Source organism: Hipposideros armiger, unplaced genomic scaffold, assembly GCF_001890085.2.
Source record: "Hipposideros armiger isolate ML-2016 unplaced genomic scaffold, ASM189008v1 scaffold_73, whole genome shotgun sequence".
Lineage (NCBI taxonomy): Eukaryota > Metazoa > Chordata > Mammalia > Chiroptera > Hipposideridae > Hipposideros > Hipposideros armiger.
In genome coordinates this window covers 323,624-342,654 of record NW_017731423.1, presented here as the reverse complement: position 1 = coordinate 342,654, position 19,031 = coordinate 323,624, and the positions used below count along the sequence as shown (strand labels likewise).

Here is a 19,031-nt window from a genome sequence, read left to right as displayed (position 1 = left end):
CACATGTAAAATGTATTAAGCTATGGTTATTTTCCTAATTAACTTTTCCAACCAAATAAAATATAATATAGCGGTTCATGGCACATGCAATACATTGAATTTTTCATAGAAAAATACTTTTAAATTTAAAAACAGATTGTGTCTGTTTCTGCCAACATTGACAGCCAACTAAGAAAAAAATATGTGATAGGGAAAAAAATTATGCATCCAAGAAAACTAGGGTTGAAGAAGGTAGAGAGAGGAAGTGATAGTATATGGAAGCAGATGAGTAAATAACATCATGCAGGTGTATTAGTTTTTAAAAATACGAGCTTATTCAAGTCCGCTAAAATTAATCACCATAGAAATGTTCTTTTTCTTCTTTGTCTTTCAGGTATACGTCTATGAATACAATAATTTTTTAAAGCCAGTCGATAAACCTAGGCAGTGTCTTCCATATGCAATAGTAACAGTAAAATTTATTGGTCAAAAAGTAGATAATGGACACCATATGACATCTTTGAAAGTCCCCTCAACAGGATTGCCTAAGAGGGCTGGTAAGATACATACAGTAATCTACTTCAGTAGCATTTGAGCTAGTCTTACAACTTCTGGATATTATTTTGTAATACACTATGAATCTAAAATAGCTGTGCTTTACCCATTTTCAATTTTTTATATCTAGAATTATATTGCAGATATTTTTGTGACTTCTTTTGTTCAGTATATTTGTGTGATTCTTTCATACTGATGTATAACTGTGTTTCTTCATTTTCATTCATTATGTGTACACACACAGTATTCCATTTTGTGATGATACACTATTCCTCTGGGACTATTGGACACTTTCCAGTTTTATTCATATTCCAGACATTGCTATTTTAAACATTGATGGAAATGTTGTAGTGCATATGTGCAACAGTTTTTCTGTAGAGTATATATATACACATCAGGAATGTGTAACACGATTCAAATATAATGGTAGTTTTCAAAAGTGGTTGAATCAGGTTACATAATTATTCTACATCCTTGCGACACATACACTTTTAAAAAAATGTTTGTTTCTGCCTGCCTAATGAGCATGATACGTTATCATTATCATCCGTAAAAGAAAATCTGTACCCTTTAAAAGCTACCATATCCATTTCCCCGCATTCCCCTCACTCCTGAGCAGTCACTAATCTGCCTTCTGTTTATTATATATATTTTCCTATTCTGGACATTTCATATAAGTGAAGTCAAATATGTGGCCTTTCATGACTGATGACTTTCACTTAACAGTGTTTTCAAGGTTTTGAATGTTGTATCATGTATCAGTACTTTATTCTTTTTAACGGAATAGCATTCCATTGTATAGATATGAGTACACTACGTTTGTCCATCAGTTGATGGACATTTGGGTTGTTTCTACTTTTTGACAATTATGATTTACTTTTATTTGCCAGGTTTTATTTACATATATTATTTGCAGGAATACTTATTTCATTATGCAGCAGGGATAGTGGTTTGCTTTAGCTCCTGGGAAGGATTTTGTGGAAACTTTTTTTTCTTTTCTCCCCTCTACTTCTCTACCTCATTCCCGTTTTCTTTCTATTTTTTGTTCTCCCACCATAGAGGGAAAGAAAGCAAGATAACAGTAGATAGAGGGGAACAGTTTTGCCTATTAATATATAGATTCTATTTTTAAATATCTGAATATAGGAAATTAATATGAGAAATACCTAGTCTATGAGCAACATTTTTTATTCCTATTTAATTTGTCTATTTCTTAGTATTTGACAGAATCCAAATTGTTTTATGGTAAATATTTTCTTCAGTAAGGTCTCTAGGACAGCGTTTCATGCTTTGTGATTTATACTTTATTGGTTTGTTACTCATCCTCTCCTTGCTTTTTCTGCTGAGAATATACTTGAATCATCATTAGTTAATTTGGTGAAATTTCAGTTAAAATCACTCATGACATAGTTTACTTGTATTAATCGAGTTGTCTGTAGAAATACTTTTTCTTTCTGTTTTTCTTATTATTTCCACAGAAAGAACATGTTCTCTGAATAACTGTACAGTGGCCAAAAGACTTGGAAAAGGAAAAGATGCTACTGTCATCTTTGAGCATTTCAGGAAACCTGTAGATCCATTTGTTCAGGAAAATTGTTTGTGCAATTTGGAGATAAATCCTTCCAACTCAACTATTTCTCATTTCTGTGGAAATGTGAAAAATGGAAACAGTTCTATACTTAAAACATACAATGGACAGACAGAGAACAATTTACCAGAATGTAGAGACACTTCTCAAGTACATGCATATGAATCAGGTCTTTCATTTATTCGCAGTGATACCAGAGAAAGTGTTAATGGTGACCTCTTGTTAAATTTGACATATCTTAAAGATGTTTTAAGTGGTTGTCATGCTGCTTTTCCCTTTCATAGCAATATTGGCTCAAGCACAGTTACTACTTCAAAACTCATCAAAGACCCAAGACTGATGAGAAGAGAAGAAAGCATGAAAAAACATAATAATATTACAGGTTTAAATGAGATTTTGCCATCTGAGAAGAGTTTAGATTTTGTTAATTCAGAAATAAACCTTTCTATGCCAACTAATTCTGCCTCCTCATCTGAAGTCATGCCTGGTGATCTTACTAATTGTTTGGATACCTCTTGCTCCAAAATTTCTTTTGATAATTCACAATCTCAAGCTCACAACATGGGCTCTAAGAACTATGATTATACAACTCCCAATAAAATTACTATAAAAGGACAATGTCAGGACCAAGACAATTTTGCCTTTTCAATGTGTTTGTCAAATGTAGCTTCAGAAGATGAGAACCAAAAACACAGTGAGGAAAAAGTGCAGAGATCCCAAGAGAGAAGCAGCATCCCACTTTTAATTGAACAAAATAGCGAGCCACATAACTCTTATGAATCAGTGAATACTTGTACAAAAGGGCATAATAGTCACATTTCTCAGGAATCACAGTCTTCTAATTTAAAAACTGTATGTCAGACTGATTACCAAACGTCTACAGTTTTTCCATTCCAAAGGAAAGAAGACATACATGAATACATTCAAAATATTGGGAAGAAGAGAAATTTCACTGGCCCAGAAGACAATTTCAAACATGGAAAAAAGCGAAATTTGTGGAAAGAAATGGATAATTATCATACTGATGAAACAAAAATCAGTCTAGTAGATAGTTACATTTCTTTGCACCAAGAATGCAAACAGGATGAGAGTCTAGATTCTTTGGGGAAAAAATGTGATCAAATATTAATCATTCAAGAGTTAGACATACCAAAATCTCCCGTGTCTAGCTCAAAGGATAAGTACAAGCCAGAGTATCTAGCATTGGAATTACAAAGTGATCTTACTCCAAGAGTGGAGATCCTTTCACAAAAGCATTCTCAACACTCTTTGGAGTATGAAGATAACATTCATACAAGTTGTGCCATTTCTCAAAACCTAATGGAACTGAAATTGGAAAAAACAAATCAAAATTGTGTTAGCATTTTAACTGATGCTTTCCAGGGTGCAGAAGACATTCCCCAGACCAAAGAACTGCCAATTGATACAGTTTTTTCATTTCATGACATTAAAACAGCTCATGACAATTCCAATTGCAACATAGCTAGAGAACATATATATATCCATAGGAAAAATGAAAATGACCCAGTGTCATTAGAGAACATTCAAAGAGACTGCAAAGAAATGCTTCAAATTGATGATAAAGGTCAAGATCATACTCTGTTTTGTAATGTACTGTTGAATAATGATGCACACCTGAATGTTGATTTCAAAGAACAAAGATATAATGATAAAGAAAACCAAAATGAGGCTAATGATAAAGATATTGCTTCATCTACAGAAAACAGCATAGAGAAAATATGTGGAGATGAGAAGCAGGGTTTTTATACAAACAAAAATTTCATCAATATAGATGAAAGGAGGGAGAATAAAAATTACAATAGTGTAGAAATTTGGAGTTCTGATGAATTTGCTACTACATTTAATTTGATTTTGGGGAAAAAATATATATCAACAGAAACTATATTATTAGAAACTAAAGATACTATCACTGCCATAAAACAAAAAGAAACTCAAAATACTGGAAGGAGTGTGAAGCAATTGGCTTCCAGCTTTCCCGAAATTGCAGGTTCTTCAGTGCATGTATTCTCCAATGCTGCAGCACAGATAGCTGGTACCATGGTACCCACATTAGGCACAAATCTTGAAGATCACCAAAGATACCAGCTGCAAGAAACTTATCCTTCTGAGAGTTCAGATTTTGGTATGTTAGTAAAACGTACGGTTTCTGATTGTGAAATGGATATGGATAAAAATAAATTACATGACTCATTTCATCAGTCAAAAAGTGACAACTCAGATCTTCAAAGTTTCAAATTAGAAAATGAGATTGAAGAAGGGTCAGAACAGTGGGATGCTCTTCCACTTCAACAAGATACGCATAGCCCTGGAAATACACTTGATGAAGAATTTGGGGCCTTATATGAGGCTCTGAAGTCTCGTATTGAATGGGAAGGTCTATTAGGAAGCAATAATGGGGAGAAGGAAGTTTTGAAAAGCACCACGAAAAGGGAGAAGAGTGATCAGCATGACTCTGAGGAAAGTAATTGTTTTTTTCTTTCTATACAAAAAAACCCAGCAGAGTTCCCCAACCCAATTTTACTTCCAGATCTACAAATTACAATTACTAATAATACATGTATGCCAAGATTCAGTTCCACTGTTGAATCCCTTACATTGAAAGATAATTTTTGCAAATCTATAACTGAAGCCACAAAATCAGAAATAAGTGAGAAGGGAAAAGTTTCGGGATTTGACATTTATTCCCAGTGCTCTGGTGAAAATTCAAATTATCCAGGTGAAGATGAATTGTGTAATGTAAGGCAAGAATCAGGACTAGTGAGTAAATCTGAAATCTCACTTTCTTCTGAACAACAAAACAGTGGACCTTTGCTTACTAAGCCTTCTAATGTCACAACGATAAGTAATGGAAGAAGCTGTTCCCTTACAAAGTCAAAAACTGATTGTAGTGATACTAAAAGTAAAAAGGACACAGAAGCAAGAAATAGCAAAAGGAAGCTACATACACCTTTTAGGGACCAGGACATATCAAATAATGATTCAGAACATCATGAAATTTGTGAGACGAGGAGGAGGCTAACCAATCAAGATTCATTGGAATGTTTTTCTTTATTATCCGAAGGACGAATTAAAACATTTTCACAGTCAGAAAAACACATTAGGAATGTCCTGGGTATTCTAAATAGCGAAGCATCTTTATTCAGAAGCAAACGTCTTTTTAGAAAACTTGACAGAGCTGTTCTTTACTTTAAAAAAGCTCATGGAAGAGTTCACACGTCCTTGCAGCTTATAGCTAAAGTGGTAGAAAAAATTAAGGGCCCATTACCAAAATCATTTGCAATAATATGTGATAATTTCTGGGAAATTTGTGACCTTCAAGGTTATAGTTCTGTTTCTGAGAGAAGATATTCCACTAAGCATTTTTTATCAAAACGAAAATATGAACCAGGAGAGAAAAGAGCTTTGGCATTTGAAGTTGATAAATCATTAACTCATGTATCACAGTACAAGTCTTATAAAACAAGTGGAGAGAGAGTCACAAAGTGCTTTTCTACAAAAAATGTGTCCAGCAGTGTTTCTAGAAATCACACCACTATTCATGTGAGAGAATTTTGTGATCCAGATTATCTTGAATCACAGTTAACCCTGTGCTCCACATCCCAAAGTACAACTCAGTCAACTTATAACGATAGCAGTATGAGGAATCCAAGATCATCAGAACTTCAGCCCTTTTCTGGAAAAACTGGGTGTCTGTTTTCCCCACACCACTCAGATGAGAAACTAAGTAAAAAAGAAAATCAAATCGACATAAAGTCTTTATTTAACATTAGTAAATATGAAAAGCTTGAGAACCATTCAGTACCTAATAAAGATGCAACAGAAGAATGTGCTGAAGCCAATGAAATAATAAATAAAAGTAATTCAGTATCTTTAAGTTGCATAAATGAAAACAATTTAAGTTTTAGCACAGACAAAAATTATGATGCAACTTGTATAACTCACACAGAGGTGAAAATGGACCAAGTTATTTCAGTTGTAGAATCAAATGTGAAGCACTTTTTAGATGTTGATATCTACAAACCAGATAACCTTTTATCTGATTATAAAAACAACCTGGAAGTAAATTTTCCTCTAGAAAAATGGATAGCTCCTAATGAGAGTTCCAAACCAAGCACTGTTACAGGAAATGTTCTTATGGACCCATTAACTCTAACTCTGATAACAAACAACAAGTGTAACAGTATCCCTCAATTGGTAACTGTTCCAGTGACAGATAGTGAGGGAGAATCTTCAAAATCTTATTTGGATAAACAGAGTTTAGCTATAGATGCTTCTGCAACAGCCACCAATGTACCACACTGTCAGCAAGGATGCGTTGGAAAGGAGCTTCTAAAGACAGAATTGTGCTCTACAAGTCATTGCTTTCATATAGACAGGAATGAAATAAATGTTATTGAGAATTCTGAGTTGGATCTCATGTCAGTAACTGAAGAAAGTAAAAGTTATGGGGCAAATATAACAAAGAGACTATCCTCCAGTGATAGTTCTCTGCTTTGTAAAGATATTATAAAGAGCTCTTCAAAAAAATGTATTGCAAAGAAAGACAGAAAAATGTGGAAAGTTAACCAAGAAGAAAAAGTAAAAGGTTCAATTCACAAAAAGAGCATGAATGGAGGATCAGCTGTTAAGACTGAGTACAGAAATCAAAAGAATAAGATTTTAGGAAAATCCTCCTTAAGTAAGAAAACAATTAAAAATAACTTGATTGATTCTCATCTAAGCATTAAAAACACTGAGGCAATCTCTTTGAGTAACCCAGTTTCTAATCAGCTTAACAAAAGAGAGAAAGAGCAGGAAATTAAAGTTAGTAATGACTCTCAATCTGACTCTACCTTGCGTTCAGAAATAGCCTATAATTCCAAACTAGACATTGTAGGAATGAATCATATGCCTGTTTTACATGCTCACCCTGAAACCTCCAAAGTCACTACTCTGAAGAAGAATCCTACATCATACATGAATCAATTAAAAGAAAAACATTGCTCAGCTAATCATTTGGCTCTTATAGCTAGGCTAGCTCAAATTTTGAAGAGGGCAGATGAAGCATCATCTTTGCAGAGTCTACAGGAAGAAACTATGGAATGTCAAAATATTCTCCCTTTGTTTGTTGAAGCTTTTGAAAGAGAACAAGAATGTTCACTTAAACAAATCTTGATTTCAAGAGAACTGTTGGTAGAACAAAACCTATGGAATAATTGCAAACAGAAATTAAAACCATGTGCTGTTGACTCCTTGGTAGAACTCCAAATGATGATGGAAACTATTCAATTCATTGAAAACAAAAAAAGGCTCTTAGAAGGTGAACCAACTTTCCGAAGCTTGCTTTGGTATGATGAGACGTTATACAGTGAGCTGCTTGGAAGGCCACGTGGATTTCAACAACAATCCAATTTCTATCCTGCTTTTCAAGGAAGGCTAAAATATAATGCATTCTGTGAGTTGCAGAACTATCATGATCAACTTATTGAGTTGTTTGAAGAAACCAAAAGGGAAAAAAATTCATACTATGCATTCTTAAAATACAAACGACAGATTAATGAGTGTGAGGCAATACTGAAGCAATGTTTTGATTGCTTTGACTTTTCTCTTTCTGTTCCATTTACCTGTGGAGTTAACTTTGGAGATAGTTTAGAAGACCTAGAAACCTTAAGAAAAAGTACTTTAAAGCTGCTCAGTATGTATGGGAACTCTCCTAAAGTTTATTGCAATCCAGGAAAACAAGACCATTTGTGGATCATCATTGAAATTATTGCCTCAAAAGTGAATTTTATCAAAAGCAATGAGGCAGTAGGTATTAACATATCTCTTTATGGTCTGGAACATATCTTTTTTGATGCTGCGAAAAGTCTTGTTTGGAAAGAGAAGAGGCAATCTTTCAGCAAAAAATACTCAGGACAGAAGAACAAAAAAACACTACTGAAAATGAACCAATATTCTTTTTCTAAGTTGCAGGAGATATATGATACATTGTCTAAAGATTTAAGCAATGAACAGATTTCCAACATTGGACTTGAGGACAATGCTATGATTGTTACCAGAAAGTCAGATAATCTAATAAACAAAGCAGCAATTAGCATAGAAAATTGTAGTTTTAACACTACTTTGCTTTCACACCCAGATTTCTGTTGTATTAGTGAGATATTGGATCAAGCTAAATTTGCAGACTTTAAAAAATTACAGGAACTCACTTTGAGATGTACTGATCACTTAGAAATTTTAAAAAAATACTTTCACATGCTGCAAGAAGATAACAGAGATAATATTTTCATCACCGAAGAAAACATTTTGGACATGGTGAAAAACCACAGCCATGAGGCTATAATTTTAAAACCTGCAGCCATTGAAACCTATATTGAAATCACTATGCTCTCAGAAACAGTTCACTTTCTTAAAAACTCAATGGCAAAAAAACTAGACAAACAGAGGTTTCGAGGTATGCTTTGGTTTGATTTGTCACTTCTTCCTGAGGTAGTTCAATGCCAAGAAAAACTGGCTTCTTTTTCATTTCTTAAAGATAACCCAACAGATTGCCTTTGGAAAGTGATAGAGACTGCTATATCTGAAGTTAAGAAAGATCTGGATAATATTTACAAATATAATGAAGCTGTTAATTGCTCATATGCTCTTCATTTGTTCTCAAGAGAACTTGAGGAACTTTCAGAAATAAAAAAACTTCTAAAGAAGTCTGAGTATTCTGCATCCACATATATTGGCTTTGTGCCATGTATAACATCCATAAATTATGGAAACACTATGATGGAGTTAGAATGCAACTACAATCAGTTTTCTACACTGCTCAAAAATATAAAGACTGCCCCTCGGAGAGATGTAGGGAAAATAGCCCATATTATGAAAGTCATGAAAACCATTGAACATATGAAGATAATATGTGCTAAAAATGCTGAATTAACCGTTTCCTTTATTTTATGCCAAATGCTGCATAATGAAAAGAAGACTTTCCAACTGAAGAGACAAGAAAAAGTGAATGTGAATGTAAAACCTAGGAAGAGTATCAATAAATATAGTACTTATATGAAGGTAGCCTCAATTTCAGAGAGCGTAATGAAAACTGTTTCAGATTCTTCTAAAAAACGACCTATCGCTGTAGACAACTGTGAAGACTCTCAGGAACAAGAGAAAAACACTACTATTTCCAGTTGTAAAAAACAAAAGGTAACAAATGCTTTAAAATAAAACCTATATAGTAGTCTTTTTGAGAACAAGTCTAGTCTTTAAGCAAATCAGTTTGCATAGTTTTAAAAATTGAGAATGCTTTAAATAATGCCTTACAAAATGAATTTACTAACTAAAGTATTAGATTTAGTAATTTATCTGTAAAATATAAATGATTCTATATATGAGGAATACCTTGGAAATGTCTTTTAAAGTTGCAAATTAAATAAATTAACTTAGAGAACATTTCTTGGGAAAATGTGAATTTTAATGAGTTCTTAAGGGAAAGTCCAAATTATGAATATGAATTGAGTGACCAAGTATTTGAGTAGTATAACAAGGCTATATTTAATGTAGTGAATATTAAAAACTGGCTAATGGAGCCTGTGTTCTTGACCATTATTACCCACATGAAGAAATAGGACAGATTTTTTTATTATTAGTTTTAGTTGTACAAAACAACATAATGATTAGACATTTACACACCTCACAAAGTGATAACCCCAACAAGTCTACTACAAGTCTAATACCATACATAGCTATCCAAAACTCTAATTCGAAAAAATATATGCACCCCTATGTTTACTACAGTGCTATTCAAAATAGCCAAGACATGGAAGCAATAGGACAGATAACATTAATAGACGATTATGAAGGCAATACAAGAAATCCTACATAAGCACATTTTATTTAACAAATTTTATACACCATTTGTTGTGTATTTGGCGCTGTTCTAATGATTATACAAATATTAACTCTTATTATTCTCAAAAGCCTTATGACGTAGGCACTATTCTTATCTTATTCTTAAATGTCTGGAAAATGAGACATAGAAAGGTTAAATAACTTTCCCAAGGTCACAGAGTTAGTAAAAGGAAGAGGCCCAGGTGTAAAACGAGGCAATCTAGCTCCAGAGCCCATACCTACAATTGCCCAAATTGCCCAATTTGCTCTCAGAGGCTTCTCTTCGAATTTTTTGAGAGTTTCTCAGTTTAGAAGTAAAGAAAGAAAAAAACTATAGGATTCTTTCTCAGCTTACACTAATTGCATTCATTAAACTAGTTCTAGGGACTAGGAAGCTAATCATCATTTATTACACTATGTTTATAGGAAAATGCTTAATAAACAAGTTTATAAACATACTTCCAAAATACAACAAGAATACAAGTTGTGTACTTCACATCAATTAAAATGAGGGTAATACTTTAAAGGTATTGTAAGTATTGAGAAAAAAAGCAAAAAATAAAAAATTAGAGAAGGTTTATTTGTTGATTTTATGGAAGAACATAAACCAAAGCTTTGCCATAAAGGAAAAAACATGAGATGAATGTAAAAATGAAGAGGGTATCTAAGTTATCAAAAATAATATGCACAAAGACACAATGCTTACTGACCTTTTTTAAGAAAGGAGTTTAAAATTAAGTCTGGAACAAAAATTTAACTTAGTGTACAAGAGTAAGCTATGGCTGGAGAAAATATTATTTCAGATTATAAAATATCTTAAATATAGGCCTAAGGAGTTTGAACTTTGTTCTGTACATGTTGAAGGATAGTGTCCTGTGAATTGTGTTTTTTTCAGTGATTTAAAAGTAGAAATTCTGAGTACAGTTAGAATGAGTAAGTCATCCAGGGCTTAGAAAAGGGTGCTATTTTACAGAATAAAAAAGAAAAATCTATATTTGACAGACATTACTTACAATAGGGCTTAGTGACTGGTTTACAAAAAAAGTATAAAAGAGGGAGCAGTGTTATAAAATGTGGGGATAAAGAGAATTTTGCAAATTTCTTTTTAAAAATGTGTTTTCAAACATTTATATAATACAGGAAGTCTAGCAGAGTCACCATTTCCAGAAGGGGAGGATCATTAATGAATGTAGTTTTAGTGCATTTTAGATGATATCAGAACAAGCAATTGGAAATGTCTGATATTAAAATAATAAGTATTCATATTGTATTTTGAACCATCACCAATGTAGGTTTGCTTTATATCTTTTAAACATAGGTTAACATGAAAGATGTCACAAAAATCAGCAGAGAAAAAGCAACGCTCAAGAATCCAAGGTAGGAGTTGCCATCAGCACTATCTGAAGAAAAACTAAACAAAAATGAGTGTATATTAAGGAATAAGACTAAAACATTTATTTATATGCCCCTATTGAATCATACATGTAACTTAGCAGACAAGAGAAAGCTAAGGAAGGAGAAGAACATTGTCTCAGATTATGCAGTGTCTTCAGTAAGGCTAAAGAGTTTGAACCTCATTGTATAAGTATTGAAGGGTAGTGTCCTTGAAATGTGTTTTTCAATAATGTAAAGGATAAGGACATTCTAAATATAGTTAGAAGTGGTAAGTCAGCCAGGGATTAGAAAAGGGCAATGTTTTACATAATAAAAAAGTAAAATTCGTATTTAACAGACATTACTTAAAGAATTGATGGGCTTGGTGACTGGTTTACTAAAAAGGACAGGAAAGAATAGGGCAAGTGATTAGATTGAGCCCTTTAAACTTATGGACTTTATAGACCAATCATTTCAAAATTGGTTAAAAAGATATAAATTGCCAACTTACATTACTAAGTGGAAAGTTAGTCATAGACAAACACACATATTATAAATATACCAGTGTTTCATAAAAGAATGTTTTAACAACATACTATAGAAAAAATATGATTTCAAAACAAAGGCTAGCTCTTTTAACTGAATTTACTTTTGTTAAAAACACACTACATTATATTTTTCTCATTTTGACACGAAGTGGCACCACTGCACTTGCTGACCATCTCTTGTTTCATTCAGCCCTGTAACGTTTTCAATTATGATAAGCTTTCTTTTCTTCCATTTTATGAAGGAGAATGAGTAACATAGAATAAAAAGCATAAGCATGCTCATTTCTGTCTGACTTGGTTTTGCTTCTTCAAATACAGCATTTTATTTACTACATTTCTAAAATCCTTTTCCTGGTACATATGACTCTTTGAGTAGTTGTGTGGTGGCATAAAGATGAATAGGCTGTTAGAAGGATAACATAAACCAGTTCTATAATCATCTTAGTTTTGGTAACTAAGTATAGGTGGTATTTGCTACTCATAGAGTCAAACTTTGTCTCACTTAGCAGGAAAATGAATTATAATATAAGGTTAATATAAGGTGCTATCTTCATGGAAAAATATCCTCTTAAGAGAATACATAAAAGGATAGACCATACAAGCAACATCCATCTATAAGGTTGAGACATCACTGAAACAACATTGAAAATGTACTAAAGTCAAAATTGTATTTTCTGTAAACTCTGTCAGAATATTACATGGGGTTGGATGACAATGTAGGATGTCATTAAACTGCCTTTTTTTTTTTTTAAGATTTTTACTGGGGAATTGGGGGATGGGAACAGCACTAGGGAATTGGGGGAAGGGGAACAGACAAGTTGCTGTCCTTTTGTTCTTCAGTCTAGTTGTGGAGGACGTTGCTTCACTGGCCCAAATTGGCACCATCATTGCGCTCTTCCTGGGCGAGGCAGATCAGTCGCTGGCTTCTGGACGGCTGCTCACAGAGGCTGCTGGCCACTCACGCTGGTTGCTGGCCACTCATGGTAGCCCATGGCAAACCACTGCAGCAGGGGCTGCAGCCTACACCGTCGCCGGTGACTCATGGCAGCCCAGCTCCAGGTTGAGTTGTTGTTCAGCATCTTAGCTGTAGAGGGCAGTGTCACCGGCCCTCATATGTGGGATCTGAACCGGGGCCCTCTGGCGTCCCAAGCCAGCTCTTAACCAATGCGCCACTTGGCCAGCCCTAAACTGCCTTTTAAGGAAGCTGGATTAAGTAAAATACGGGGCTTTTAGTTTCATAAGTGGAGTATACAAATTTGAGGCCAAAGATTAATTTCTCTTAACCGGAGGAGCGGTTCCTTTTTTCTTTTTAACATATTCTTTTCCACACATAATTAAAAGAATTTGAGGGGCCGACCGAGTGGCTCAGTTGGTAAAGAGCACAAGCTCTGAGCAACAGGGTCACTGGTTCGATTTCCACATGGGCCAGTGAGCTGCGCCCAAGCTGAGCTGCTGCTGAGCTGCCAACACGTGGCAGGATGGCTCAGCTGGTGAGAGCACATGCTCCTAACAACAAGGTTGCCAGTTCCACTCCCACATGGGATGGTGGCTACACCCACCCACAACTAAGATTGAACATGGCACCTTGAGCTGAGCTGCTCTGAGCTGCTAATGGGTGGCCGGATGGCTCAGTTGTTAGAGTGTGTGCTTTTAGCAACAAGGTTTCCGGTTCCACTCCCTCATAGGACGGTGGGCTATGCCCACCCACAACTAAGATTGAACATGGCACCTTGAGCTGAGCAGCAGCCAACAGGCAGCTAGATGGTGACTGGACTTGGAGCTGAGCTAGCTGCGCCCTCCACAACTAAGATTGAAGGACAACAACTTGGCTGTTCCCCTTCCCCAATTCCCCAATTAAAAAAAAAAAAAAGAATTTGATGAGACACCGAAAGATATCATTACCCTAGGGACCTGTATTAACTGTTTGATCTATACATTCCCATAGTGGATGCTTCCTTCAGCTTGTTTGAGATTGTCTAAATTTAGGTAGGACTGCAAGGGTATTAAAATGGCAAGAAATTTTGGAGGTCTGCCTTTCCCATCTGTGACCTTGAACAGAAAAAATAACTTAGTAGTTTGTGATAACAGAAAACGATCTTTTTGATGGGGAAAGAGGTATATCTTGTAGTTTCACCAGTTACAGATAGCCATTTACAAGTAAAGAAGATTGTCTGTAGGTTGGAGGTATATGAATTAGAAACTATACTAAAAACAAAAATTGAATAATGATCCTTTCCTATTTCTAAAAGCCTCTATCAGGAAATGTCCAAAACATAAAATAGTTTTTTACAATATTGGCAGTACTGTATGATTCCAAAATACATAATTGAAATGTGGAGTATATATCACTTTTAGGAGGGAAACTACCTAGATTCAAACCAAGGTAGTAAAGCTAGGGAGATATGTTACTTGTATACTCCCAATAGAAAGAGGAAATGTAAATCCTTAAGATCTTTTCTCCTGAATAAAAATTTCAAATAATGTATTTATATTAAAATTTTGCAACTGTATATTTAAAATTGTTTGTATGTATGTGTTACACTTAATAGGACCACAAGATCTCATCTCCAAAGTGAAAATGAAATAGAACCAAGTTCATCTGACAATCTGAAAAGAAACCATGTACCTCCAAAAGCTGAAATGCAAAGACCACTACCTGGCTCATCATTACCTTTAAAGAACCTAAAAGACACCTGCATGTTGAAGTCGAAGGGTAAAATAGATTTACCTAACATTTCATCTGACACTTCAGAAGATCTCACTGGACAACAAGAAAACTTAAATAGCATGAAGAAAAGAGATGTGAATTTTAGTGCTGCTGAAACCAAAAGTGATAAGAAAGATTGTTCTTCTTTTGCATTTTGTGACCAAAAAAGTGTAGATGACACATTTTCAAAAGACCTTGAAACACCTTCACAGAAATTTCTTAAGAGTTCCCCAGATCCTGCAGAGAAATCTTGTCCCTCAGACATAGAACCAAGAACTGATGCTTCTCTTCTGCCTCATGCATCAGTGTCCTCAAAGCCTACTTTCCATTTTGTGAGGGATAGCCATGCCAATTTAGAAATGAATGATACTGTCCTTGACCGTCAAGATAATGAAATATTAAATTCATCTATTAAAAATTCTACATGCACCAATTCTCCAGAACCCATATTTATCCAGAACGAAATTCCAGTTCTGCAAATAAGTGAAACACAGCCTGCAAAAACTGAGTCAAAAGAAAAATGTATGAAAGATACATTGAATCTCGGCACTGTACCTCTTGAAGGTTCTGAAAACATAACCCTGAATGTTGATAAAACAGGAGAATACTCTTCTTATGAACAAAAAAATGAAAACGCAAAAGTCCTAACTCAGAATGTTACGACACACTGGAATGAACTTCCACAGCCTTCATGTGCCCCAATATATAATTCTTCTGAGCACTCATTCGGAACTTCATACCCTTACTATGCATGGTGTGTTTATCATTACAACAACAGCGATGGCTGTTCCATTACCCACACATACCAGGGAATAACATCGTGTGAAGTACAACCACCTCCTCCTCAGATGTCAATTGCAGCTTCAACCACTGCCCAAAATACATATTCTAATGGTTCTTACCCTCAATATTTTGGTTACTTTGCTGGGGAGCCACAAGCATATAGCTTCATGCCACAGAATGGGCATTTTCAATCTCAAATGCCTGTTTCTTACAACTTTCAGCAGCCAACTTTTTCACAGTTTGCTTCCTATCAACCGTTACCACAAGCTACATACCCTTACCCTCCTGATTCAGGTGTGCTTCCACAAGTTCCTTGGACTTACGGTGAGTTTCACAAGTTTTAACGCTTGTTTCATTGAATTTTTGCTTTTATCTTTGTATGTTTATGTAAGTAGAATTTACAAGTGATGATACATAGCAGTCACTTTTCTGTGCAAATTTGTAGAATAGTTAAATATTAGGCAGAGTTGAATTATGTTGTCAGGTGAAAATCGAGCTGTCAAAGGTGAAAGAAAAGAATTGTTAATATCACTAATACATCCTTCAACAAAACCCAACTTTAGGGAGTAATTGAGAAAATTCTAGTTAATTCATACCATGAAATATGATGCAACCGTTAAAGGGCTTTTAAAAGTTTTTGATGACAGTTTTTAAAGCTATATCCTATAAATTTACCCATGTAAGCAAAGAATTGCATTGAAATGCTGAAATGAAGTACACCAACATTTTAATTTGTCTGCTTCTAGGTGATAAAATTTGGGGTGTGTGGAATGTGTTTTTCTGTATTTTCTAAGATTTCCTATTGGGAATATACATTATTTTGATAAATAGAGCCAAAAACCAGGGTAGAAAAAGAAACTTCAATCAGACAAAACAACCTTTTTCTTTCTGTATTTTAATATATCACCTTGTCAGAAGTGAAAATGGAGTTGAGATATGTTGATAGAACAACTTGGTAGTTTGCCACTGGAACTTGACAATTTTTACCTTAAGCAAAATTCTATTTGTAAAAATCACAATTAGAATATAGATTTTAAAACTAAATTGAAATACATATGTTTACCAGAGTTAAAGCAAAATTTTTAAACAATAATTATGCAAAATCTACAGTTAACCACTAACACCCAAATATTCTATCAGAGGTAAAATATACTGTAAAGAAAGTTAATCTCTTAGTTTTAAACAGAGAAATGTAAGAAAATTTATTTTAAATTCAAAAGTTGTTTCTCAATCCTCCGTTCTTTTACTAATTAATAAGTAGAAAAAATTTATTGAATTAATTAATTCATTTGTCTGAATTGTTAACATAGTTCTATTTCTAATTAAGAAATCTGATCAAGGCAGCATAGTCAATAATATTGTAATAACTGTAGTAAAAGATGGTTACTAGAATTATGATGATCACTTTGTAAGGTTGATAAATGTCTAATCACTATATTGTATACCTGAAACTAACATAATATTCTATGTCAACTGTAATTTTAAAAAGTATTAAAGAAAAAGAAACAACCCCTGACCTAAGGGAGTTTCACAAACAAGAAAAAAAATCTGATCACAGGAGCCCCTCTGCATTGCACTTGCCACTGGCACCCTATTACCTACAGGACAAAACTCAAATTAGCCTGGAATGCAGGGCCCTTCGCAGTCCTGCATATACAGCCTCATCTCCCACTACTTGCATCTCTGTATTCAAACCACATTAAACTTTTTTCTGTTCTCCCATGTGACAATTTCACTTGTATTTCCATAGTACTTTTTGTGTGCATGATAAGGCATGTGAGTATTGTGTGGTGTTTTAATTATCTGTGTATCTTTTCCTTCCCTCCCTGCCCCATCAAATGAATTTAAACAGGACTGGAAAGAGTATATGACTGCTTTTTCAACTTTTTGGCTAATTTGATATATTGCTGCTGCTGTATAGATGTGACAAACCTATGAGTTAAAGTAGACATTTTAATTTCTGGAATAGGAAATCTTGAGTGTAATTGTTTCATAAAGGTTCTCATAGTTAGAGCTTTCTTGTGGTCTTAATTAAGCTGTTTCTGATGTTAAAAAAGATATCTCTGGAATCAAATCCAGCTTTGATTCTCAGAAATTTTAATTGTTACTTCATGGTTATATTAATCAAGTGAAAATAAAAGGTAAAGAAACAATGATCTACTTATTAAAGTATCCAAAAGTAACTCTAAAATAATTAGTTAGCAATATAAGCACATCTTTTAGTTTCTGTGAATGCAAATAATCCGGGGAGATCACCTGGCATACTTACAGGAACTACATCCTTCTAAAGATGTGAAAATCTCTATGACCCACTTACTGCTGTTTTGTTCATGATGCTCACGTTCAACACCATAAATGGAACTAAAGAAAGGGGCCAAGTTAACCTTGTGTACCAGGCATGTACCATCCTTTATTCCATTTAATTCTCACAAGATACCTGAGAGAGACGTAGGTTCTATAGTTCTTTTACAGATGAGGAAACTTCTCCTTGGAGAACCTTAAATCTCTTTCTTGAGATCATGGCTAGTAAAGAGCAGATGTGCAGTTTGAACTTCGATCTCGTAGGCTCTATCTTAGGTCTTTTGACTGTACTGCTATATGCCATTGGTTTGCATCATTAACTTAATCTCAAATCTGTGTGCTTTTCTTTCTTCTAGTTCCATGGCAACATCAAGAACCCTTTCAGCCAAAACCTTGAAAATGGTCTTCTGTCTACTGAAAAATAAAGGAGATTTACAAGTGTTTCCAAGTATTTTTTACTTTTATTTTATCTTAACATTTTAAATACGTATATGTAAATGTGGTAGGAAATGTAAACCATATAGCCTTTTATAAAATTTTTAAATGCAACAGCGTTTCATGCAATGCAAGGAAATCAATTTCTAACATCTAAAATACCAAAATTATTTCCATGCAATTATTTCCATGCAGTTATTTTAGTGAACTCTTACTAGGCTATTCTCAGTATCTACTTAGCCATCAGAAACATTAACAGTATTTTTTGAAATTTATTTATTTATTTATTTTCAAGGACAAAAATAGTTTTATTTCAAGTTTATTCATTTTGAGCTTACATAAATAAGTACTTGACCCAATGGCAAAACATTTCTAATTTTAGCACACTGAATGATATGTTAAACAGTAGTTTTTTTGTTTTGTTTTGTTTTCCATTTTACCATTTCTTTTTTTTTTTTTGAAATTTATTTTTGGAAATGTTGCTATAACAGCTATTCCAGCAATATAAAGATTTTTTTGAGGTTATTCGAATATAATGAGAATAAATGTAACATTTAATATAATTAAGGTGAAGCAATAGTAGTAAAATCTTTTAAGAATTTTGTTGGTGATATTTTGGTGTAGTGTTGTGCCACTTGATTTAGATTAAAGCAGGATTTTTTTTAAACTTGGATTGGTTGAACAATAATTTTAGAATTCTTGATACTATGTAATTTATAATTTTACTGTGTCTAATGTGACAAATTCCTTTAATTTTATTATTTTGTAATTTTTACTTGTAAAATACATTGTAATAGTTTTGCATATTTTCAGTGTTTGTCCCTGAGTAGAGATTTTTACAATTTTTATGTTTGAAGCAGTTTTAGTTTATTATATTGAAATT

General features: G+C 33.9%; 1 protein-coding gene across 1 annotated transcript; it reads left to right on the top strand.

Moving 5' to 3' along the window:
• The first annotated feature begins 465 nt into the window (after positions 1–465).
• TEX15 (testis expressed 15, meiosis and synapsis associated) lies at positions 466–18,332 on the top strand. Its single transcript, XM_019642843.1, has 6 exons — positions 466–536; positions 2,013–2,852; positions 2,907–9,316; positions 11,319–11,377; positions 14,472–15,736; positions 18,070–18,332. The coding sequence occupies exons 1-6, from the start codon at positions 491–493 to the stop codon at positions 18,108–18,110; spliced, it is 8,661 nt and encodes a 2,886-aa protein (XP_019498388.1). The 5' UTR covers positions 466–490; the 3' UTR covers positions 18,111–18,332.
• Positions 18,333–19,031: the final 699 nt, after the last annotated feature.